The 26345-nt window shown below is 43.8% G+C and overlaps 1 protein-coding gene across 5 annotated transcripts in view; it reads left to right on the forward strand.

Moving 5' to 3' along the window:
* The first annotated feature begins 20840 nt into the window (after positions 1-20840).
* LOC138765084 (copine-8-like) overlaps positions 20841-26345 on the forward strand; it is a 437705-nt gene continuing 432200 nt past the window's right edge. For all 5 annotated transcript variants that reach the window (XM_069941777.1, XM_069941779.1, XM_069941780.1 and 2 more), the window contains exon 1: positions 20841-20947. In XM_069941777.1, the coding sequence (XP_069797878.1) occupies positions 20841-20947 (107 nt within the window). The remainder of the gene's footprint in view (positions 20948-26345) is intronic.

Below are 26345 nucleotides of genomic sequence, written 5' to 3' on the forward strand. Positions count from 1 at the left end.
ATTTCTTTAATTTTTGAAGAGTTAAATACAATGGATGTAAAAAAATTATACTAATTACATCATACATTTATAACCTTAAATACTTAAAATGGTATGCAAGTGGAAATAAAATGGTTGAGAACCACTGTTTTAAAGGGAACATTTGATATTATTTCAACTGTCCCTTCAACTTCTCCTTCAAAATTTGTGAAGTGGCCTAATGAAATGCTAAATAAATAGTTCATTGTAGAATGCAGGTAGTCCTCAACTTACGATGGGGTTAGGTTTCGGCACTCTCATCGCAAGTCGAAAAATCATAAGGTGAAAAAGGACAGTGGGATCAGAGTGAGGACCGACATGGGGTTGTTGGGAGAGAGGAGGACAGTGGGACCAGTGTGGGGACCGACATGGGGTTGTTGGGAGAGAGCAGGGCAGTGGGATCAATGTGGGGAACGATACAGCGCTGTCAGGAAACACCGAACTTCATAGCCTTTCCAAAATTCGAGGAACAGTACGGATTCAAACCATTGTAACTTCAAAAGAACCACAAGTCGGACCACCTGTATCACAAAAGTCAAATTTAAAAAAAAATGCCAGAAACAATAGTAGATATCGTCCATGCTGATGTTTCAAGTCCTGAATCTTTCCAATACAAAATGTTAACACTGTTTCTCTTTCTACAGATGCTATCTGACCTGCTGAGTGTTTTCATCATTTTCTATTTTTATTTCAAATTTCGAGTCTTAGCAGCTTTTAGATTTCCATTTATAGTTGAACCAACTGCCTTCTCAGAATTCAGACAATGCTGTCTGGGGGAGGAATCCAGAACAACAAAAGGGGTTCACTCCTTTCACATAGATATGATAAATTCTCACCTCTTCCCTTATCCAAGGTTTTTGGCTCTGTAGCGTGAATTAAAGCTCTCAGGATTGGAGGGAGAACAAATACTTTTATTAGCTTGTAACTAAGGGTAAGGTTTCACAGTAGTCTTCAGAAGGGTTCTTGGTTTAGGCCGGAAACCAGGGTTATATGTGAGTAGATGAGGGCAGAGCCAGCCATCAGCACTACACCCTACCAGTGAATCCCAGTTCATTGCAGTCTCATTCTGGTTATTCCTTGAGGAAGGGTTCGGGCCTGAAACATCAGCAAATCTTTTTTTATGGATGCAGAAAAAAAAAAAAAATAATCGGCTGAGTTCTTCCAGCATTTTGGTTTGTTTTTCTACAATCAGTGTTCCTACAGCCTTGTGTTTCATGCAGGATGTTTAAGAAGGCCTATGGTATGCTGGGCTTTATTAATCAGGGGATTGGGTTCAGGAGTCATGAGGTAATATTGCAGCTCTATAAATCTCTGGTGAGACCACACAGAATATTGTGTTCAGTTCTGGTCACAGGAAGGATGTGGAAGCAATGGAGAAGGTGCAAAGGAGATTTACCAGGATGTTGCCTAGGTTGGAAGGAAGAAAGTTTAGGGGAGACATCAGGTACATTTTAAATAAAAATAAACAGAGTTGTGGGTGCCGAGAATCCATTTTCGGGGTGTTAGTGGGTTAGGGTTTATAATACAGGAATTTAAGACTCTTAAACAGGTACTTGGATGAAAAAAAAATGGAGGGATAGGAGGTAGGGAGGGTTTCGGTTTTTTTGTTCAATATATGGGTCAGCACAACCTCATGGGCTGAAGGGCCTGCATTTTGCTGTAATATTTATGTAATATTACATTAAAAGTGTAATGTACATGATACACATCACCTTTTGTCTGCATTAAAGCAAAACAAAGCTACCATGTGCATGGCCCTGCACCTCTAACAATTGAAAAGCAAAAGAGAGTCCCTTCTGAGACACTGAGTGTCCAAGGATTCACCTCCAGTGCTCCCACAATCTCTGCAGCTGCATGGCCTTCAATCCATTGGCAAACCAAGCTCCAAATCCAAGCTTCAATATAACCAGGAAGTCTTCAGTGGCCCAGATGTTTTGGGAGTCCTTCTTACCTTCAGTCTTCTCTTGAATGCAGTTCTAGTACTTAGTTCCCACAAACCAGTCTCCAGCAACCCACGTGGGTCTCCCATTGCGTCGCCAAATGCCCGCAGCCCACGTGGATCTCCCATTGAGTCGCCAAATGCCCGCAGCCCACGTGGATCTCCCATTGAGTCGCCAAATGCCCGCAGCCCACATGGGTCTCCCATTGCAAGTCGCCAAATGCCCGCAGCCCACGAGTGTTTCCATTGCAAGTCGCCAAATGCCTGCAGCCCTCAAGAGTCTTTCAGCTGCTAAGCCACTCGATGGTCTGCTGCCATGGTCACTGTCCTGTAGGGTCATCTCCTATGCTTTGCCTTCTCACTGGGGGATATGTTCCTCATTTCTGGTTCTCTGTGCCAGTCTGCTGCTCCCCCGAAGTCTAACATTGCGGTACATTGCCACTATCTTGGGCACAGGCCTCTGTGACTGTAGGATTTTTTTAATTTTTAAAAACACCAAGCTCCTTTAACAGCCCTTTAAGCCTGTATGGAGCTGTCGCATTAGGACCAGCCAAAAGGACCCTGTAGAGCAGACTGCCTGCATCACAGTCTGGTATGGGGTCACCAATACCCTGAATGTAAATCCTGAAAAAGTTAATGGACGTTACAGGAAAAACCTTCCCCACCATTGAGAACATCTCCAGGGAACTCTGCTGTCAGAGCAGCAGCAATCAAGGATCAACACCACCCAGCACATGCTCTTTCTCAGGAAAGAGGTTATAGGTGCTACAAGACTCATGCCACCAAGTTCAGAAACAGCTGCTACCCCTCCACCATCAGACTCCTCAACAACAAATCAATCAGGGGGACTTAAAGGACTCTTCTGCACTTTCTTTTTTTAAAATTCTCTGTATTGAACATTCATTATCTGTTTACAGTTCTGTTTAAATCTGCACATTGAGTCGTTTTCTTTGCTCTACCAATAAATGGCAATTCTGCCTTGCCTGTAGGTAAATGAATCTCAGGGTTGCATGAGATGTCATGTTTATACTCTGACAATAAATCTGAAGTCTTTGTCTCTAACTCCCCACTCTCCTTGGTCTGCAGTGCTACCAATTTTTATTTTGTGTAGATTTTGTTATTATATTTCATATTCAACTTATTTCCATGGTAAAATTATCAGGTAAAATGTGTTTTTTTTTTAAATATAAAAAAAACAAGGAAAAACTAGACTTAATGAGTGAAATCAAATAAGTTCACAATATCCATACGGCACATTGACACACAAATACATTTCCAAGTCTGAGTCATGTCCACTGTTATGTGCTTAGGGGAGGAAGCGTCATTCTCAAAATATCAAACTTCTAAAAATAACTGATTCACTTTCAATTCTGTTGCATTTATGTGAATTTGCTTGTGGCATAAATAGTGGGAAGAATTACTGAGCCCCCAGTGTGAACACTGGATCTAGTCATTAAGCTAAAATGCTTCAATAATTTTGTCATCCTAAATGTGCATGTTACTTCACAATTGGCTCATTATCTCCCCAATGAAAGTTTTCACTCAGAGAACTTGACTAATCTGCCTCAGAGTCAAGGGAGGCAATTTCCTATGATACTGCATCAACTCCTACTGGTAGCATGAACGATCTGCCACCTGTTGATTTATAAAGTTACCAGAAAATCCAATTTGATGCATTCTTGAACAAATTGTTTTTTTTGTTCGTTCACCAGAGGTGTGAATACCCATTCCTAATCGGCTTCAAGAATGTGATAGTTAGGAACATTCTTAATCCACTGCAGTCCTTTTACTGAAAGTGGTCCCTGCAGTGCAGAGTGAAACAGGAAAGTCTGCAGATGCTTTGATTGTTCCCATGCTGGAGGAACTTAGTCTTGCAGCGTTCAGAGGAGGCGAAGATAAATTACCAACAATTCGGGCTTAAGCCACCTTGAAGAAAGGCTCAGGCCCAAATTGTTGCTATTTTGTCTTCACCTCCGAGAGATGCTGCAAGACCAGCTGAGTTCCTCCAGTAGGTCTGTGTATTGTCTACAATGCAGAGCATCGGGATTTTGAGACACTGTGATTGCAATTCAAAAAGAGCACCCAATTTCTCCATTCAATGGGGTTCCTGGGCTAAGTCGCCCATCACCAAGACGATGCTGGTTTTATTTTCTGCAATTATTCGGAGTCAGGACTTGCAAGGATTAGAGTGAAACCACTGATGCCTCATTTGACAGTCTCCTATCCTGCACACCCATTCCTTATTAAGGAATTGATGTTCTGTCAATATTAAACAACAGCTGAGAAATTGATTTGGGAAATATGAAAATTGTTCCCTGACTTAAAATGATCATGTTCTCTGGTGCTAAAATGGAGATAGACCACATGGATGCGAGTCCTTTAGCCCACTAAGTCCATGCCAATGATAAACCACCCATCGATAACAAGGAACACCTCTGCTGGTGCAGAGTGCTTCATTAGCTGAAGAGAATGTGATTAGCCTGACAATTTAAACACCCATCTCCCATTTAGGGTTGTGCGGAAACAATGGTTAAGGTGGAAATCATTCTTTCGATGAGCTTGTATCTCATGATTAGGGTTGTTGAAAGGCTGATAATGTTGATTTCTCAACTTCCTCCTTGTGAAAGGACGCATGAAGCCATGACATAATATGTAGTAATTACAATTATTACTGGGCTCTTCATCCTGAAAGTATACTAAATACCACAGGATCAAGGACAGCACGTTCACAAATTGACTGAGGGGGGCTCAGTGTCAGGCACCGGACTCATGTCGTTACCAGGAGTCATGAATAATTGACTATGTAGTTTTGTGACTCAACCACAGTCATTTCACATCCAGACTAAACCTTGGGGATTTGATTGTCCTTTATAGCCTATCAACGCATGCACCTTTGTAAACATCAGGAGGTGGAAATGTCCAAAATGCCTCTTGCATCGCCTAATTAATTTCAAAGATTGACAACACTAAGATATTAATTCTTTATGCTTCATGAGACTAAAAGGGTTCATTTTCTGAGGAAGTTAATTTGAAGTTCATAAAATCATTTGTAGGAAAAATCTTAGGATTAAGAAGCAGTGATAGGGGGTCTATAAATTAATAGATTGGACAATTAGTGTGAACATATGAAAGGAAATCATGTTTGATGTTTGATAAATCTATGTGGGTATTTTGTGATTGTAAATAAAATAGATAAGGGAAAACTAGCAAAGGTAGTATTTTTAACTTCACAAGATGCCCACAATAAAATTAGAGCATATAGGGTAACATACAGGCTATGGATTGGTAAATGGAGAGTGGACATAAATAGGGTCATTGTCAGGTTGGGAGTTTGTGTACTGAATAGTACTTGTCCTTGATCACAATGTACATCGATGTTTGGGGTGAAGGGATTAAATTAAATATATACAAGTTAGCTCAGGATACAGATGTGTTGTGAGACAAGATCAGATTTTTTGATAGTGTATCTTTGGAAGGCAGAAGGGATGGGGACGTTCAAGTTGGAGATTGATAGATTAGTCGATGTGACAAGGAGAATAGCGTGTGTTCAGGTATCAACAGGAAAGGGGGATAAATGTGTTTAACCAATCAAGGCATTGGAACAGTGTGGATTCTAAAATAGCACTTCATTGAATGTACAAAGGAAATGAGACATCCAATTTGTGCCAAACTTGCTCCCACTAACACCAGTGTGATTTGGCAAAATAATCTGCTTTTGTTGATCTGACAGCCCTAAACTCAGCACTCAAGGTCATTAACTGAATAATTGTTAATGCACAAGTTTTAAACCAGTTTCAAACTTCTCCTCAAACTCACATTCCACCTTAAGCAATCCCCATGTCATAAATGCTCTGTGATTGGTAAAGGATTGCTGAAGGTGGTATGCGAGTGAAAAAAGTTTGAAAAGCACTGTTTGAATTGTAACTTATTGACTTGTATGCACAGTTTCACAACTCCAAAGGAAAATGGGCGACTGACAATTTTTCTCAAGCAAAATATTTCAGTAACAATTGGGTCTAGAGGAATGGTTCTCAACCTTCTCTTCCCACTCACATCCCACTTTAAGCAATCCCTTACCAAGCCACAGAGCATTGATGGCATAGGAATTGCTTAAGGTGGAATGAGAGTTTAGGGGGTAGCTAGAAAATTACTGTTTTAAAACCAACCAAGAGGTCTAGGTACCACAAGACTCAGACCTCCAGGTTCAGGAACAGTTATTACCCCTCCACCATCAGACTCCTCCATAACAAACTCAATAAGGGATATGTTTAGGAACTATTACTTTGCACTTTATTGCTTTTTTCTCTGTATTGCACAGTTTGTTTACATGTATACATTGGGACTTTTTAAATATATACTAAGTGCTAATTCTGCCTCACTTGGAGGAAAATGAAATCTCAGGGTGTAATCGGACAATAAATGTAAATATGAACAATTTCAATCTGAATTTGAACAGAATCAGAGTTATTCGGCAGTCCATGTCATCCAAGCTGTCTACGCGAGCTGGTCCCATTCGCTATAAATCTCTGCATTATTTATTCATTAATTTTATGATGGGATAGAAAAGTGCCCATGCAAGTTTGCCAATAATCCAATGATATTTGACAATATAAACACTGCAGATGGAAAAGAAAGTCATGAGGAGATATTCATAGATGAGCAAAAAAGGCAAAATGATAGCATTGGAATTCATTAAAGGGCATCATTTCTGAATGGTGATAAGTATTGAACAAAGGTAAAGGTTTCATTATTGGAATATAATACTACATTTAGAATGCAACATATGTGGACTTTTTAAAAACTTGATTTACAATAAGAAAGACAGGGAGTCACCACTTTGTCCAGCACCCCTCACAGAGGTGAAATCCCCAGTGAGGAATGAACTAATGACCCCTTGTTTACAAGGCCAGCGCTCGAACTGCTGAGCCATTGGAGCCTTCAGCTTGAAACAATATCATGAGGAAATATTCATGGATAAGCAAAAAAAAGGCAAAATGATAGCACTGGAATTCATTAAAGGGCATCATTTCTGAATGGTCATAAATATGAAACGACAAGATTCCAATGAAACTTGAGGGCCCACATTCACAGAGTGTGCTGTCAACAGGCAGAGAAAACTGGAAAAAAACCCCTGTCCTGACTTTTATATCAAGTAGAATATAAGGGGCAGAATTTATCTATTGCTACGCAAAGCTCTATTCTATTGGCTGACAGTTGGGAGTACTGTAAACAGATCTGGCCACCACACAAGGATTTAATAGATTTAGAACAAGAGCACTTTAATTTTATGATACCTGGACGCCAAAGGTTAAATCGCAGGAAGAGATTAAAAAACTAATTTGTATTTAGAAGGTTAATAGGGATTTATTTTGCGTTTTCATGGGAACTGATGGAGCAAGTAAAAATATTTTGTCTGGTTGGAAAACTGAAGACCAGAAGGCATGACGTACATGTAAAAGTGGTGAAGGTTGTTCATTTTATAATTAATAAACAAGTATGGGGTAAAGGGACTAGGTTTCAGATTAGTCACGATCTCACTGAATGGTGGAAGAAGCTAACAGGATCACGGTAACTATCTACTTCATTTCCTTTATCAAGTCATAGAGCAATGGTTCTCAACCTTTTTCTTTCCACTCACATACCACTAAATATTCCCTATGCCATAGGTGCTCTGTGATTAGTAAGGGATTTCTTAAGGTGGTATACAGGTGAAAAAAAGGTTTGAAAGCCACTGTTTTAATCATTCCTCATTGACTCGTTATGTGCAGGGTTTCATAACTCCAAAGAAATTGGCCAATGACAATTTTTCTCAAGAAAAACAATTGGGTCTAGAGCAGCGATTCTCAACTTTCCCTCCCCACTCACATCCCACCTTAAGCAATCCCTTACTAATCACAGAGCACTATGGCATAGGGATTACATAAGGTGGTATGCGAGTGGAAAATAAAAGGTTGAGAACGACTGTCATTGAGTCATACAGCACGGCAACAGGCCATTCAACCCAACTAGTCAATGCTGACCAAGGTGCCTATCGGAGCATGTTCCATTTTCCTGTGTTCAGCCCATATTCCTCTAAACCTTTCCTGCCTATATACCTGTCCAAATACTTGATAAAATTGTAATTGTACCTGCCTCAATCACTCTTTCTAGCATCTTGTTCCATATACCCACCACTCTCTGCGTGGAAAAACTTGCCACTCAAATCCCCTTTAAATTATTCACCTCTCACTTTAACCACATGCCCTCCAGCTTTAGTAAAAACACAAAGTTGGGAAAACTCAGCAGTCAAACAGCATACTTTATACTCCAAAGATAAAAGATACATAACCAACATTTCAGAAGTGAGCCTTTCATCGGGTACAAACAAAATGTACGCAGGCGCCCAATCAAAATGGTGGGGGAGGGGCCAGATGAGCAGCAAAGCCCCACGGGCAAGAGTAATGGATAAGGGAGAGTGGGCACACCAGCAGGGAGGGAGGGGGATGGCTCTGTGATTGGAGGGGGAAGACAGAGGGATAGGGCAGGGAGGGAGAACATACAGTAGGCTAGTCGAAACCAGAGAAGTTGGTGTTAATGACATCCATTTGGAGAGTGGCCAGGAGTAATATTAAGTGTTGTTAATTTTAGACTTTGTATTAAGAGTTTTACACTCTCCTACCCTTGGAACCTTCAGTTCCCTCGTCCCCTTTTATTCCAGAGAAAACAATTGGAGCATATTCATTCTCTCTTTGTAATTCAAACCATCCAGTCCAGATGGCAACCTTGCGAATAGTTTTTACACTGTCTCTTGATTAATCACATTCCTCCCATAGAGCGCTGTCCAGAGCTGCACAGAATACTGCAAGTGTGGTATTTTCAGATTATACTTTGGATGACAAGGCAATGATTTCAGAATAAACTGCAAATGAAAGGACTGCCAGCTTGTGTAAATGGTTTAACCCAGTGATTTTCCAACTGTCCCCAAACTCACATTCCACTTTTAAGTATTCCCTATGCCTTAAGTGCTGTGATTAGTAAGGGATTGCTTAAGGTGGTATTGTGAGTGGGAAGGGAAGTTTGAAAACCACTGCTTTAACCAAACAAAATTTAAATTATGTTTTTAATGGAACATTATTCAAGTATGGATGTAATTCACTGAGTGCTGAGCAACCAAAGTCATGAGTGAAGAAAGCACATTTATTGATATCTTGATTGGAGAACTGTTTATTCTCAGTTCCTTGCTGTGACACAAGATTGATCACTGAACCAGGAAACTTCTTTTAACCATCACTCTGACTCCCCAGCCCAATTGTTTAAGATAGATTGTAGCTGTGTTTGATCAAGCTGTGCAATGTTCTGCACAAAGAAAATTTCCGTTCATTTCCATTAGAGTAGTCATTTACAGGTGTCAGTGTCAATCCTCATGGAGTGTGATTTGACACTATAAATGTATGTTATTTTTCCTTACTCCTTCCATTTCTGCTGTCCTAAATGTTGGAATCGCTTCCACAAATTCCACTATTAGTTTCCCCAAGAACAAAATAAACAGTCACACAGTTGTATCGCCATTAATCCTGACCAACAAATTAAATCTTTCTAATGTTCAATCAAGAAAAGTGTAATGGAGGATTTAGACCAGCTTATTCAAGAAAGTATACATGTGAATCAGTAGACATAAATCTAAATTCCACCATGGGGCCCAGAGATGCAGTTGAATCAGAAGACAATCTAATTTACACCATGAAGCCCAGGATGCATATCAATCAGTAGACATTATCTAATTTCCACCATGAGGCCCAGAGATGCAGTTGTCTTTTGTTGGTCGCAGACTGTCAGGAGACCTTGAAGATAATTAAATCATCTATTCTAAGAGATAAGCTACGAGTAAAGAGTTTTGGGGTAATATAAGCCATGGTTATAAAAACTGTTGAAGTTTGAGACTCTCAGAGAGGTGGCAACATCTCTCAGCAAGAAGAAGAACTTCTAGACTCCAACCAACATCCCGGTCAGTGGAGGTGGAGAAGCTGCTACCGGCGCCCAGACAACCTACTACAAGTGTGCGGTCATTGCCTTGCTCAGCAATTGGGACCAGTCCAGGCGTTGATGAGTATAATTGGGAAGGGCTTGCGTATTGTAGTTTGAATTCAGCTTTAGATTTAGTAATAAAGACTTGTATAAACTGAAGTGCTCTCGGTGTGTGTCTGTTTTCTTTCGGTAGCTCAAACACTGTGACCAATCTAAAACGAACAAAGTGAGAGGTACAAGTTTACCTAGGACAAACAGTTATGACTTATTAAATTTAAACATACATCACAGTAACAGGCCATTTTGGCCCCCCAAGTCCGTGCTACCAAATCTACACCCAATTAATCTACACCCCCAGTACATTTTGAATGGTGGGAGGAAACCAGAGCCCCCGGGGAAAACCTGTGCAGGCACAGGCACGGGGACAGAGTACAAACTCCTTAGACCGTGGGATTTGAACCCAGTCCTGATCACTGGTGCTGTCAAGGCATTGCACTAACCACTAGGTCAACTGTGCTGCCCCAAATACTATATCAAGGAGTCTAAATAAATGCCAGTTGTTTTTTCACTCTAATGTCAGACAAAAAAATCCTGTTGAAAGTCACCGCCTTGAGAAGATTTAAAGTAATTGTGCATTTGTCAAATGCTTACCTATTAAAAAGTATGGACGACAACACGCAAAAATTCAGCTAGGGATTTGATGGCACATTGTGCAAGTTTAATACTAGAAATAAATATTTTCATGTTCATATTAAAAGGAATTTAATTAAAACAATGAGCCTCAAAAAAGGCAAAATATTAGGTAATTAAATGATTATGGATGTACCCACACAGATCATGCAATAACAGCAGAGAGAGAAATAAAATTAACATACGAATGATCTTCCATTTTGACTCAATGCATCTCTCTGCTTTCTGACTTGCTGAATATTTCCAGCATTTCAGTTTCATTTAATATTTCTTGTGCCTGGAGTATTTTGGTTTTGAATTTCTGAAGCAACTCAACAGGAAATACAACCAGAAATCACAGCTTAAATCTGTAAGGATTATAGTATGATTTTATAATTCTCTGGGCATTTTGCAGATTCAATTAAAACTAGATGGACAAATATTAGAAAGGGTACTGGAAACAAAAAAGAAGCAAATGCATGAGCTACAAGTAAAGCTAATCTCCAGAAAGACTCAGACCAGGCTGTGGGAGACTGGCTTGTGGGAACCAGGTATCGGGATTCATGAAGGTGCAGATAGTTTCAATAGCAAGCAGAACCCCCTAAGTGCTTTGGGCATTAACAGTTTTATAAAGGGGTTCAGAACCAGGGTCTGAGAAAAGTGACTTTATTGCCTGGTGCTCTATGGTCCAGAAATTGCATATTTTCCATATATCCCATGTAAAAGTCAACCCCCCCCCCCTTATTTTTGGCCCCAACTGCCCATCCAACCTTCTGACACCCCGAACACAAACCCTTGTCTCAGCTGTCTACCCATCCAAGCTGCTAATACCCCAACTGTGGATCCAAGCATTGGCTGCCAGCCCATTCAAGCTCGCAAAGCCCCAAACGTGGACTTGCCATCCAGTCTGAGCTCCTGATGTCTTGAATGACAGGTACTTACTGTGGTCAAAAGCAGTATCAGTGTAATCGTCGACAGCAAACCCCCCCCCCCCCCCCCCACAACACACCAAATTTGAGTCGAAAAATTACATGAACAGTAGTAAATGTAGGGAAGTATGACTGTTGAAGTCAACCCATGCTGTAATAAAACAGCGAACAATCACTTTATCGTGTTATGCTAGCGGGAGTGAGGGGCACAAAGAAAGAGTAACAATGCAACTCATACTTTACATTGATCCCCAAAGTATACAACATCCTTGTACAGCTTAAATAGCCCCCTTAGACAGATGCCTACGTGCAGTTCGACATTTGTTTTTAAAAACTATTGGCAATCTAATATATTTGCTACTTCTGTCCTTCTCAGCTATTGTGATTGACAACTCAGCATCTTTCCCAGCAACTTTTTGATATGCCATATCCCTTTACTTAATGCTCCCATCCCATTTCAGTCATAATCTGCATTGATGGTCTGCTTAATCTACTAAATCATTAACTTTGTTTGCTTTCTTACCACAGCAGAAGCCCCCTTCCCATAATTCTTTACATGGCTTGCAGGATATCAGAAGAGTACAATTATGACAAGTTTTTTTATATAAAAGAAAGAAAAAATGTTTTAAAAAGCTGCAGGTTCATGAATATTCATACTTTGATTTAAAGACACAGCTGCACTCGAGCAATAAGGGATGGGAAAAATATTGTTCATGCTCTTATTAACAGTGATTTTTTTTTATATAAGTGATCATTGAATGAAAATAATCTACCAGGTAGAGCAGATGAACAAAACTCACTGCCAAGTGACTGAATTATTATTTTTTTATTCCAGGGGGTTTTTTTTTAAGGAAAAAAAATTGCAGTCATATTACATTTGACTCCAGTTATCATTGCACATTGCCCACAATTTACTTAGAATTGTTATTAAAACGTTCAAACATAATCAAGAGTGTTGCTTTTCAAATCCAAAATGTGTCTCATTTTAATCTGGAATCCAGTGAAAACCAACTTGAAAGAAGTGGTGAAGTCGAATCACTGCAGAGTAGAATTTGAGTCCCCCATTCAAATCAGAGCTGATGTTTTAATCTCATTTCAGAGCGCAGAACTCTCCCCTCCAAGGTTTAACTGAGGAACCTCAGCTCACTTTCTTCAGGTTTTGCTGATCTGGGTCCTGGAACGGCGTTTGTTCTTTTCCAGTGGTGCCGGTATTCCTTGGCAACAATTTGTAAGAGGACACTGCACAAACGAAGTAAGCCAACATGCTGATATATCCGCCGAGCAGTAGGCAGAGAGGCTGGACAATGACAAACATGCAAGCCACGTTTAAAGAGGCTCGATTATCCAGTACGAACTCATTCTTCTTGGAGCCGGTGGCAACCTTGTAAATGTAAATCAAACCGACAGTGGCACAGACAGCTTGGTCCATCGTCGCATTCCCCGTTTCTTTGAGGAAACTGTAATGAACAGTTAATTGCCCTCCAACGAAGAGTGATTTTCCACTTCGTGGGATGCTGAGAGCTTTAAAACGACCTCGATCTTTACCCCCGCCGATAATCATTAACCCAACTTCACCTTGTTTTATTGATTTTGGACTTTGTTACTTTATAAAGCACATTTAATTGATGGGAGGAACGATACATTCTCATGTCAATCCATTCATGTTGTTGATTTGTTTGCCACCCTCTTTATTCCTTCAGGGGTAAAGCATGGAAGTCTGCACAAACACTGTGATTGAAGTCAAAACGCAATGCTGGAGGAATTCAGCAGGTCAAATGGCTCAAGTCTGAACTGTTGGTTATGTATCTTTATCTTTGCCTTTTAGGCTATTTGACCTGCTGAAGTAATTAGGTTATTAATAACACTTTGCCCTAATCGCAGAGGATTCCTAACATTTCGGGGCATGGTGTTTAACCCCCCATCCCATTTATTTGTTGTTTCTCAGCTCCGCCAGGACTCTCAACTCCTTCTGATATTATATTTTATATATATATATTCCTCGGCTTTTTGAACCATTGTTTTTAATAGGTTTCCTGGATAATTGAGTTGCTCTTTGCATTTGCTTAGTTCAAATGGAAGCTTCCCTCTTAGTAGTTTGGATTCGTGCTCTGGATATCTCATTTCCACAGAAAGATTACGCGAGTTTAACTCTTCAGTCATCTGAAACACGGTTTCTTGACCATCAATGGAATACACTTCTAGATTTTATTTTTTGGGGGGAATTAATTAACTAGCGACATCCTTTCAGTAAAGAGCACAGGGCGGATTTAACCATATAACCATAATTTAAATCTGAAAAAATGGGGCAGCAACAAAATCACAACTCCTATTGGTTTTTTTTTATATATATACACACACACACACAAAAGAAAATAATTTTTGCATAGTCCAAGTTTCACACTTACCTTTCTGAAAATATATCCAAATCTTACCGATGAAAGTTGTGGAAATTGTTTAAAGTCAAAAAAACCCCAACAGATGTTAAAGATTATCACATCTTATCAAATTGTCATTTCCCCAAGCTTTCGATTAATTATTTCCATTCGGAGTCACGTTAGTGTCACAACTTCGGCGGGACGGGAACACAACCCCCAACCCCTTGTGTGATTTTTCTTCTCACCACAAAGCCTCTCGGTTCATTTAATTTCCTTTCGGCCCATATTGCATTTGTTAGCCATTTACAACATTTTCCTTCTGAACGCCACCAAACCAAAATTTTAAAACTATCTTAAATAAATGCAAAATAATTGAACAACTTAAGGAAATATTGGATTTTGATCCATTCCAGAAATATGCAACGAATGTGTTGTTCAATGGCATTTTTTAAAAACTTTTTTCAAATGATGACTCCTAATGATCAGATCACATATCTGATTACATTGCTGAGTTATTAGCTACTCTCAACTACGACGAGCCTCCCCTTCCCCCCCCCTCTCCCCTTCCTCCCCTTCCCCCTCCCCCTCCCTCCCCCTCCCTCCCCCTCCCTCCCCCTCCCTCCCCCTCCCTCCCCCTCCCTCCCCCTCCTCCCCCTCCTCCCCCCCCTCCCTCCCCCTCCCTCCCTCTCCCTCCCTCTCCCTCCCTCTCCCTCCCTCTCCCTCCCTCTCCCTCTCCCTCTCCCTCTCCCTCTCTCTCCCCATCCTCATAAAGAACATATGGATTTTATAATGATTCTGCAAACGTTGAATTGAACTCTGGTGGTGGTTTGAAGGAAGATTCGAGTGATTTTGGCACTGACCGAGAGAGGGCACAGTCGGCGAACGCTTCAACAGCCCCACCGCACTCGTTCACGCTTCCCAACACTTGCAAACAGGGACCGCGCAATTCTCTGGTTTCTTGAGCAGAAATGGGAAACTTTTCTAAGGGGGGGGGGGGGAAGAAGAGGGGAGTGATCTCCCCCACTTTTTGACGGCGGCACGATGAGAACACTGACGCTCGTCGGGGGTTTAAACAGTCCCATTACTCCACCCTTCTCACTTCAATTTATTCCGTCCCGTAGCCTGAACCCGTCCACTTCTCCCTGTCTCTATTTGCATTTCAAATCAGAACTGTTCGGAGCAAAGAAAAACACTTCTGCCCCGAAATGTTAGGAATCCTCTGCGATTAGGGCAAAGTGTTATTAATAACTCAATTACTTTTTAAAAAAAAACAAGACCATCAGAGCAAAGTGCACCCAGACCACCGTTTCAACAGTCGGACGGGAAGGTCTAGTGGTGGAATACTTATTCTTTAAAAAACCCCACACCATCCAAACTACATCTTACCTTTAAACATTACACTAACGTTCACCCTCACTGCGAGCTGCCGGCCGATTCTAAAGCAGGAGGTCCTCGTTGTTTCGAACATATTTGTGGCTTTTGAGGTAATTTTTCCAGGATATTCACTCCCTCATTTCACCCCTTAAGCAACTGCCCTATCGCAGGTCGCTGGGTTTTTTTTTAATTAGAGATTTGTTGAATGACACCTGACCTTCATTTCCCAATAAATATCTAATTAAGAAACTATCTGCTGGGACTCAATATTGAAATGCAGGGTCTTCTCTCTCCGGTTAACGTCGACAATAAACGACTCGGAAAATAAAAAAAAAGTAATGGAGTGTTTTGTACAGAATATTTCCTAGTGATCAAACTAAGCTTCTCTGGTAATTAATTCACAAGATTCTCTCCACCCCCAGCCCCACCCCCCCCCCCAACAGCCCCAGCCCCCCTCCCCACCACCAGCCCCCCTCCCCACCACCAGCCCCCCTCCCCACCACCAGCCCCCCTCCCCACCACCAGCCCCCCTCCCCACCACCAGCCCCCCTCCCCACCACCAGCCCCCCTCCCCACCACCAGCCCCCCTCCCCACCACCAGCCCCCCTCCCCACCACCAGCCCCCCTCCCCACCACCAGCCCCCCTCCCCACCACCAGCCCCCCTCCCCACCACCAGCCCCCCTCCCCACCACCAGCCCCCCTCCCCACCACCAGCCCCCCTCCCCACCACCAGCCCCCCTCCCCACCACCAGCCCCCCTCCCCACCACCAGCCCCAGCCCCCCCCCACCACCAGCCCCAGCCCCCCCCACCACCAGCCCCAGCCCCCCCCCACCACCAGCCCCAGCCCCCCCCCCACCACCAGCCCCAGCCCCCCCCCCACCACCAGCCCCAGCCCCCCCCCCACCACCAGCCCCAGCCCCCCCCACCACCAGCCCCAGCCCCCCCCACCACCAGCCCCAGCCCCCCCCCACCACCAGCCCCAGCCCCCCCCACCACCAGCCCCAGCCCCCCCACCACCGGCCCCAGCCCCGCGGGACCTGCTGAATTTCTCCAGAACTTCATGCCGAGTTGCACCGGGGCCCGCCATTTGCAGGCTTTCTCGCTTCACCCCCTAGCTTATTTGCATGGCTGGTTGGAGTAGAAAGTGCATCTAATTGACTACAACGACTTCCCGAGACCCTAACCGAGAATGGTTATTGTTTACTTATTTTCACCAACTTTATTTTCAACCTCTTCTTTTTTTTTTCTCTTTCTATTGGGTGTTGAGTTTTGTGAACCTGGAAATGTTGCTTAAGGGATAAATATTGGGTTGGATATGGGCTATAAGCCATTGAGAGGAAGGTTTTATTTGGTAACTGAGAAGTTGGACTCTCTGACTCAAGTTGCTACACCACAACTGCAGTCTAATATGGTTTTCACACAAAGGAATATAATTTTTGCATCGTCATGTTTCACACTTATCTTCTGGAGTGACCGTTCACAACGAATGACCTGCGCATGATATCACTGTGCGTTTAGACAAAGTATCGTAGGCGTGGTACTTGCATAGGCTGAACGTCGGTGGACGTCACCCGTGATGTGTGACCTACGTGCGAAGCCTGGCATCACAGCGCCAACATCGTCAGTGATATCATTTGCCTGCGTCCGAGAAAGCCCCAAGACAGAAGAGAAAAGTGGCTCTGGATCCACAGATCCTGTTAACGCCAGCATCATTCCAATGATCCAACACGGTGGTAGACGACTGCTGGTAAGTAAATGTCACCTTGTTTCACATTTAAATCTCCCGCATTGCAATGTCGCGAGCTGAATGCGTCACCGGGCATCATAATTGCGTCGTATTCATTAGACCATCGTTGCGGACTGCCTGTCGTTCAGTTTAGACTGCAGGTAGTCCACAAAAATGTCCAGAGTTGCTGCTGGAAAAGTTTCAGAATGGGTATGAGTTGCTACATCATTCCGTTCCAAACTGTTTACACACCCTGCATTGTGGGAATTTTGCAAGAATTCTGTTTTTTTTTTAAAAAGTGAAGAATTTTGCAAAGATGTGTAAAATTAATATAAATTTTATGCCCAAGACCTAGTAGTGGCATTTGAACTTGCCGAATTGAAGTGAGATGAACTGGTTGCACAACATTTAAGGATGATTTGAGATCCTATTAAATAACAACTCATTTACATTTTAATATCAATTTTGGTTGAGAGCACTCCAGCATTTGAAATGGAAATTCGATGTGCAATAATCAATAAGTGATAACGTACACGCAATTGAAAAAGATTAAAGCATGCTTGTTTACTAAATGTAATTCTTGACTAAATTGATTTTAAAAAACTGTAAAAACATGAACACAATCAATCTGTGAGATAATTGTTGCTTCACGTTACTGGTATGTTTAATATCATTCTCAAACAGTCTTATAGAAATGTGTAAAAGTTATTACACTGTACAGCTGTAATGCAATGTAATTACACTTCAGTTGATTGTAAAGCATTCTGAATTTTAAAAAAATAGAAGATTCTTCTTTGGCTTGGCTTCGCGGACGAAGATTTATGGAGGGGGTAAAAAGTCCACGTCAGCTGCAGGCTCGTTTGTGGCTGACAAGTCCGATGCGGGACAGGCAGACACGATTGCAGCGGTTGCAGGGGAAAATTGGTTGGTTGGGGTTGGGTGTTGGGTTTTTCCTCCTTTGCCTTTTGTCAGTGAGGTGGGCTCTGCGGTCTTCTTCAAAGGAGGTTGCTGCCCGCCAAACTGTGAGGCGCCAAGATGCACGGTTTGAGGCGTTATCAGCCCACTGGCGGTGGTCAATGTGGCAGGCACCAAGATATTTCTTTAGGCAGTCCTTGTACCTTTTCTTTGGTGCACCTCTGTCACGGTGGCCAGTGGAGAGCTCGCCATATAACACGATCTTGGGAAGGCGATGGTCCTCCATTCTGGAGACGTGACCCATCCAGCGCAGCTGGATCTTCAGCAGCGTGGACTCGATGCTGTCGACCTCTGCCATCTCGAGTACCTCGACGTTAGGGATGTAAGCGCTCCAATGGATGTTGAGGATGGAGCGGAGACAACGCTGGTGGAAGCGTTCTAGGAGCCGTAGGTGGTGCCGGTAGAGGACCCATGATTCGGAGCCGAACAGGAGTGTAGGTATGACAACGGCTCTGTATACACTTATCTTTGTGAGGTTTTTCAGTTGGTTGTTTTTCCAGACTCTTTTGTGTAGTCTTCCAAAGGCGCTATTTGCCTTGGCGAGTCTGTTGTCTATCTCATTGTCGATCCTTGCATCTGATGAAATGGTGCAGCCGAGATAGGTAAACTGGTTGACCGTTTTGAGTTTTGTGTGCCCGATGGAGATGTGGGGGGGCTGGTAATCATGGTGGGGAGCTGGCTGATGGAGGACCTCAGTTTTCTTCAGGCTGACTTCCAGGCCAAACATTTTGGCAGTTTCCGCAAAGCAGGACGTCAAGCGCTGAAGAGCTGGCTCTGAATGGGCAACTAAAGCGGCATCGTCTGCAAAGAGTAGTTCTCGGACAAGTTTCTCTTGTGTCTTGGTGTGAGCTTGCAGGCGCCTCAGATTGAAGAGACTGCCATCCGTGCGGTACCGGATGTAAACAGCGTCTTCATTACATTGTGGGAGAAGCTCAGCAGGTCAAACAGTGACCTTTATGTAGCAAAGGTAAAAATATATAATCTATATTTTGGGCTTGAGCCCTTCATCAAGGTATGAAAGAATGCTGGTAGGCGTCTAAACAAAAGATTGGGGCAGAAGGTGATAGGTGAAGAAGAGAGGGAGGGTACAGAGGGAGGAGGGATGGTTGAGCAGGTAAGGGGGATGGGAGGGGAGAACTGGAAAGGGGGAGGGGAAAGAAAAGGCAAGTTGGTTTAGCAGAAAGCAATGTTAAGGCCATCTGGCTGGAGAGTACCCAGTCGGAAAATAAGTTGATGTTCCTCCAATCTATGGTTGGTCAGGGTGGGATAGTATATAAGGCCATGTTTGCCTGGGAGTGTGACTCAGAATTGAAATGATTGGCTACTGGGAAGTCACTGTTGTTGCAGATGGAGAGGAGGTGCTGAGTGGTGCGATCTCCCAATCTGCGACCGGTCTCTCTGATGTAGAGAAGGCTGCAAAGGGAGCACTGGATGCAGTAAATCAATGCTGTGGATGTAAAAGTGAAGTATTGCTTCACTTGAAAGGCCTATTTGGGACGTGGATCGTGGTGAGGGAGGAGGTGTGAGCGCAAGTGTTGCACCTCCTGCAGCCGGGAGGGTTGGTGGGGAGGGATAATGACATGAGGAAATCATGGAAGGAGTGGTCCCTACAAGGTTGAAAGCGGAGAAGGAAAAATGTCAGAAATTTGTTGCATCTGAGGGCAGATGAGTGGGAAATGGAGGAGATGCAGGCGAGGGCCGAGTTGATAATGGTCGAGGGGAAGCCACTTTTGTGAAGAAGACAGACATTTTTGAAGATCTGAAATCCACCTTGGGTGGAAACGTGGGAGAAGGGGAGGGGACAGGGTGTGAGGAAGTTTGGACAAGGTAGCTGTGGGAGGTGGAATAGGTCAGTGGAGACAGAGAGATCCAGGAAGGGGAGATGGACCAGGTGAGTTTGAGATCCAGGTGGAAGTTGGAAGCCGAGTGGATGAAGTCGACAAGCTCCTGGCGGGAGCAGGAGGCAGCCTTTTTTGGTAGTTGGAAAGTAATGGTCTGATCAGGACTTTGATTTGTAAGGTCCGCCCTGTAGGAGGCGCGGGAGAGTTACAAGTCACTTGGATTTCTGAGCGCAGCGATAAATGAGTGGATTTGCAAAACAAAAGTTAACGTGGCCACGGTGTAAAATAAAACTAACGGTGGGAGAGAGGTGTGTGGGGGGGGGGGGGGGGGTGCCCCAAAGTTGAATCAACTTTTAATTCCTCGCCGATGGGCATCGTTTCTGGGCACAATTTTGGCGCAACGACTTTGGAGTCGACAGTCGGGGTGGAATAACCCTTCGATGGCAGCGATAAACCACCGCGTTTACCTGTAGCAACGGGCTCACTGTAGTTCGGGATCTCAAAGCATCGATCCCACAGCGCGTCCCTGTGGACTCATTCAGGGCAAGTGAATCTTGTGACCATTGCACTTGGCGACATCTAATTCCCGATTGAGGGGCTATCGATGGGGGACTAATGTCGGGTCGGTGGGGGTTTGGGGGGGGGGGGATCAGGTCTGTGCCGTCACGCTAACGATGTCCCCAGTAGTCGGTTTCACTGGGCTTTGACAGTGACAAGCGATGCAAGTTTATCTTTAGAAGTCAAGGCGGGGCGTAGCATTTCAGCCCGCGGACTGTAATTAAGGCATCGGCTGAGCTGTACAATTAGCCCAAGGATGAGGTTGCGTTGAAGAGTTGGGACGCGGCGGGGTTCGGTGGCGAAGGCAGTTGCGCTGCCGTCTCCGCTCCCTCCGTTTCCCTGCAGGGCAGGCTGCCTTTTCAGCGCCCATCCATCCTTGAGCTTCGTGACGTGGATGCTGGGAGCGCCAGCCTGGAATGACTGGATGCCGATGGAAGACGCGATGGACAAATGCGATGACATGGCTTCTGTAAGCGAATTTGACCCGATCCAAGGGAGCATCCCGGCCACCAAAGTGGAGATCACCGTATCCTGCAGGTAGGTGCACTGACCGCCCCAATGGGTGGTCCCAAGTTTATTTGTGTGTGTCTGGGTGGGAGGGGGGGGGGGGGAGATGTACAGTTTGAGGGACGGGTGGTCCCAAGTTTATTTGTGTTTGGGGAAGGGGGTATATGCACAGTTTGAGGGGCGGGTGGTCCCGAGTTAATTTGTATGTGTGTGTTGGGGGGGGGGGGGGAGATGCACAGTTTGAGGGACGGGTGGTCCCAAGTTTATTTGTGTGTGTTTGGGGGGAGGGGGTAGATGCACAGTTTGAGGGACGGGTGGTCCCAAGGGTATTTGTGTCTGGGTGAGGGGGTAGATGCACAGTTTGAGGGACGGGTGGTCCCAAGGGTATTTGTGTTTGGGGGAGGGGGTAGATGCACAGTTTGAGGGACGGGTGGTCCCAAGTTTATTTGTGTGTGTTTGGGGGTGAGGGGGTAGATGCACAGTTTGAGGGACGGGTGGTCCCAAGGGTATTTGTGTTTGGGTGAGGGGGTAGATGCACAGTTTGAGGGACGGGTAGTCCCAAGGGTATTTGTGTTTGGGGGAGGGGGTAGATGCACAGTTTGAGGGACGGGTGGTCCCAAGGGTATTTGTGTTTGGGAGAGGGGGTAGATGCACAGTTTGAGGGACGGGTGGTCCCGAGTTTATTTGTGTTTGTTTGGGGGGAGGGGGTAGATGCACAGTTTGAGGGACGGGTGGTCCCAAGGGTATTTGTGTTTGGGGGAGGGGGTAGATACACAGTTTGAGGGACGGGTGGTCCCAAGGGTATTAGTGTGTGTGGGTTTTTTTTGGGGGGGTGGTCCCAACGGTATTTGTGTATATGTGTGTGTGTGTGTGTGTGTGTGGGGGGGGGGGGGGTAAATGCATAGTTTGAGGGACGGGTGGTTCCAAGGGTATTTCTGTATGTGTGTAGGGGGGGGAGGTAGATGCACAGTTTGAGGGACGGGTGGTCCCAAGGGTATTTGTGTGTGTGTTTTGTGGGGGGGGGGTGGTCCCAACGGTATTTGTGTATGTGTGTGTGTGTGCGGGGGGGGGGGGGGGGGGGGTAAGTGCATAGTTTGAGGGACGGGTGGTCCCAAGGGTATTTGTGTATGTATGTATGTGTGTGTGTGTGTGTGTGTGGGGGGGGGGGGTGGGAGTGGGGATAGATGCACAGTTTGTTGGGAAATGCAATTTTTCGTTGGAAAAAGACATTTCCAAGTTCCTTTTTGTGGTGTGGGCCATGCTAGAGGAATCTTGATCCATGTGTATCAGCCACGACTGGAAATGGTCAACTTGCGAGGCGGCGGCGGCGCAACACGAGCGGCCGGTCCCGGGTCCCGTTCGGCCGCTCTCCGGCAGGTGCGCGCTGAAGGGGTCGACCCCGCGGGCACTTCGCCAACTTTAATCGACAGTGAATGTGTGGCCGAGCCCTGCGGCTCCTCGCCTTCCAACGTCCCGCCGACGCTGAATGAAGTCGCTGGAAGCTGCGAGCACGGAGCTCGTTCAATTCGAAACCGAGAAATTCGCAGGAGCGAAAGTCACTGGTTGCTTTGACCCGTTTTTAAAAAATATATGGCACTAATAAACCCTTGAAGAGCTTTATTGGTGGGGGGTGGGGGGTGGGGGTGGGGGTGAGAAATGCTCCCAATCTGAAGCAAGGAAGTCTGCAGATGCTGTGGTTGTAGTAAATGCACCGAGAACCTCAGCAGATCTCGTAGCGTCCGGAGCAGGTCAAGAACCAACATTTTCCAGCCTGAGCCCTTCGTTAAGGTTCTGCGGGACCTGCTGAGCACCTTTGAGCATCTGCATCCGGTCCGATAAACCTGGTTGACCGGCACTTAATTTTATTGGGGGTGGGGGGCGACCTTATGCAACGTTAAGGGTCACATCATCATCCTACAGCAGAACGGAATGTTAATCTAACACCGAGTCATGTTCTATGTGTTTGTGTGCATGCCCGTCCCCATAATATTGGGGACTTCCACCCCAACACGGTTGTCCGGGGCTGAGGGCTCTGTTGTCCCAGTCCCATCTCACTCCTTCACGTTGTAACCCTTTGCGTCTTCGGGAATGGAGGGGAGAATTCCAGCTGGGAGATGTGGGGCTCATGATAGCGTTGTTGGGATCAACCTTGCCTTGCAAGTGAAATTATTGACAAACAAGTCCATGTCCTTGATATGTATTTAAAGGAAGCGCAATGGTTCCAGACAGTAACAACCTGTCAGAAAGACCACTGTACACTTTCCTCTTGTCCAAAGCCTAGCATTTGTTGAGGTTTTAAAAAATGTTTAAGTGGAAATGAGTCACTACTATATTGTTGAAACTTAAATCCTACACTTGGATAGATAAGTTACACAACAATAAGAAAGAAAGAACTTCCCTGTAGGTTTTTCATTATTTTCTGAAGAGTTTGCAGATCCCTTCAATAAAATGGTGCTCAGACAGATCCACTTGCATCCATTCATTTGCAAAATACATTCAGTTTTTTAATGCTTGATGTGAGAACACAGTTTGAGAAGTGCTAATATCTTGCTGATCAGAATGCCTTATCAAAGCCAACCACCAGCAGCTTCAGGTGCACCGGTACTTCACGTGGTAATGCCATCTTGTTTTTGTGCGCAAGTCAGAGCCTTCATCTGCAGTCTTTTCATTTTTAGTCGAATTTCTCCTTTCGGGATACACCACTGTTCTAGACTCACCATCTGTAAACTAAGTAGAGAAGAAGTAGCCAATTATCACAAGGAAGAATTAGAAGTGCTATGAGCTTTAAGGTAAAACAAGTTACAAATGACTTGACAAAAACTGACTATACTCAGGTCCTTGAATTTTGGGTCAACTTGAATGCTAAATCCATGCAAAAAAAAAATTGATGAAATAATTAAAAAGAGCTGCAGCCAAAAACCAAGCATTTGTAGGAACTCGGCGGACCAATCGGTATCTGTTGAGGCAGTGGGATGGTTGTCAAAACCTTGCATCTGATGGCCATTCCTATGCAGGCACAAATGGCTTCCAGCAGTGTCCATTTGTGTTCCAAATTGCTGCATCTGCTGTTTCAATTCAAGGAACTGTTTGTGACTTTCAATAAAATCTGCATGCAGTTGTTGAAAGTTGCTGAACTGACCATGCATTCTCACCTCCGATATGTTCCATTTTGAAATATCAATTTCCTTATGGTCATTGCAATTTAAAAAGCAGCTATGCACCACATTACGTCTGTCGGGCAATATCTGACTGCATATACGTCCATGGTCCCAAAAGGTAATAATAGAGTTCACAAATGCCGATCAGAGAATGGGATGTAGTGAATGCAACAGCTTCCTGCACGTAACGCGTGTATCTCAGCCTCCAGACAAACCCACCGTTATGTTAGCCGTGCAAGCTCCAATTGTAGTAAGTACAGATTACATATTAGCTGATGAATACAGTAGTGTATATTTACGATATATTATGTATTCAGTAGTGTATATTTACGAGATATTATGTGTACAGTATTAACCTACTTGACCTATATATTACCTTGCCAGATACATTAGCTGAAATACAGTACTGTATGTGTACATTATTTTAGCTATTTAGTCAATATATGTACACTGCAGTATCCCATATAGCTTTGCTAAGTATATAATATAGTGTTTGCACTATGTCCAAAACCCCTAACATCCTAGTTCACATAACACATTGTGGATGTTAAGTGACACATGACTGTACAAAGCATTTTTGCACAGACAAAGTTTGCAGAAGAATATAGATTTGACAAACCTAAGGTTGTAAGCATAATTCAATTGGAATTTTTAATTAAATTTACAAGCTACACATTACTGCATATTAACCTGGTTTCTATGAGATAACCAGATTTGATACAAATTTGAGAAATGCTAAGCAAAGCCTGCATAAAGTATTTATTCCTGGTTTGGTTATGTTGCATTGAGTTAACTTGTCAGCTAGAGCTTGCATGTAAATTTTTCTTGTGAATATTGACAACTGCATAATGCAAATTTGTTAAGACCCTGCCTATCCTTTAAGTCAAGCCTACCAGCAACATCCTGGTAAATCTCTTCTGTGCCCTTTCCTTAATTATGCTCTTACTCTTAGCAGGAGACCAGATTGTACATACTACCTGAATGTGGTCTCTCCAATAGCTTGTAGAGCTGTACAATGAGGTCCCAAAGCTTCCACAGAATGTACCACCCAATGAAGGCAAGTGTGACAAATAATTCACCACCTGAGTTGCTGCTTTGAGGGAACCATGGATCTATACACCTTGGTCTCTCTAAGAGTTACAGGCCAAAACTCTTCAGGGATTTACCAAGTACTCTGCAAGCCTTGCCCTAATGTGACTTATGGAAGAGCAGAGTTGCATTCTATTTGCCATGCCTTGGTCTACCTTCTCAAATGATCTAAAGTCCTGTTGCAAACTTGGGTATCCTTCCACCAATTTCATGTGCTTCAGCATTTCTCTAAAATTTGTCGCAGTCAAGTTGGAGACCAATCTGGATTCAATAAAGGATGTAGGTAGACTCTCCAGGGCAGCAGCAAGCGATTCATAAAGCAAATGGCAGGTTGTTGCAAGATAATGTGTGAAGCATGAATTAGGTGAGGCTTACTGATCCCACAACCAATTCTGGATGCAGAATTCTGTATCCTGCCAAACCAATTTGTGAATGGTGCAGAGTATTAATTTATGAGGCAGTCCAAGTATAAAATGCAAGCATGCTCAAGTTCAGATCAAGTCACCTTTATTTATAGTTCATTCCATGCTCGCACTGTAAAGACGAGATAATGTTTCTCCAGGACCACGGGGTATATTTACATAAATACAAGTTAGAATAGAAGTTAAACACACTGAAAATATTAAAATATTGAGACGTAGACAGTAAAAGTCCATGGTGTCCTATTCCCCATATGTTCTGGAAATTCAGGAGCCTGATTGTTTTTTGGGGAGGAAAAAAAACTGTTGCCCAATCTGGGTGTAAGGACCTGAGTGCTACGGTACCTCCTACCGGATGGCAGTAGGGAGAACAGTTTGTATGAGTGTTGTAGATGTCCTTTGTGGTAGGAAGTGAGCCCCTAATGATCTTTTACACTGATTTCACTCTCCTCTGGAGGGTCTTGCAGTCTGAGGTGGTACAGCTTCCAAACCAGGCGGTGATGCAGTTGCACAGGATGTTCTCAATACATCCTCTATAGAATAGATGAAGGATAGGAGATGAACTTTCCTCAGCCTTTGCAGGAAGTCAAGTCAGTCAGTTTCACATTCAAGTGTTTTTTTTTTAATTTTTAAAATTTTTCACACTATGAACCATACTGACCAAAATACACACAAACATTTCCCTCTTGAATATACACGGTGTAATTTTCTCCCCTTTTTCCCTCCCTTCTTCACCCTCCCATCCCACCCACTCAACTTTAA

Source organism: Narcine bancroftii, chromosome 5, assembly GCF_036971445.1.
Source record: "Narcine bancroftii isolate sNarBan1 chromosome 5, sNarBan1.hap1, whole genome shotgun sequence".
Taxonomy (NCBI): Eukaryota; Metazoa; Chordata; class Chondrichthyes; order Torpediniformes; family Narcinidae; genus Narcine; species Narcine bancroftii.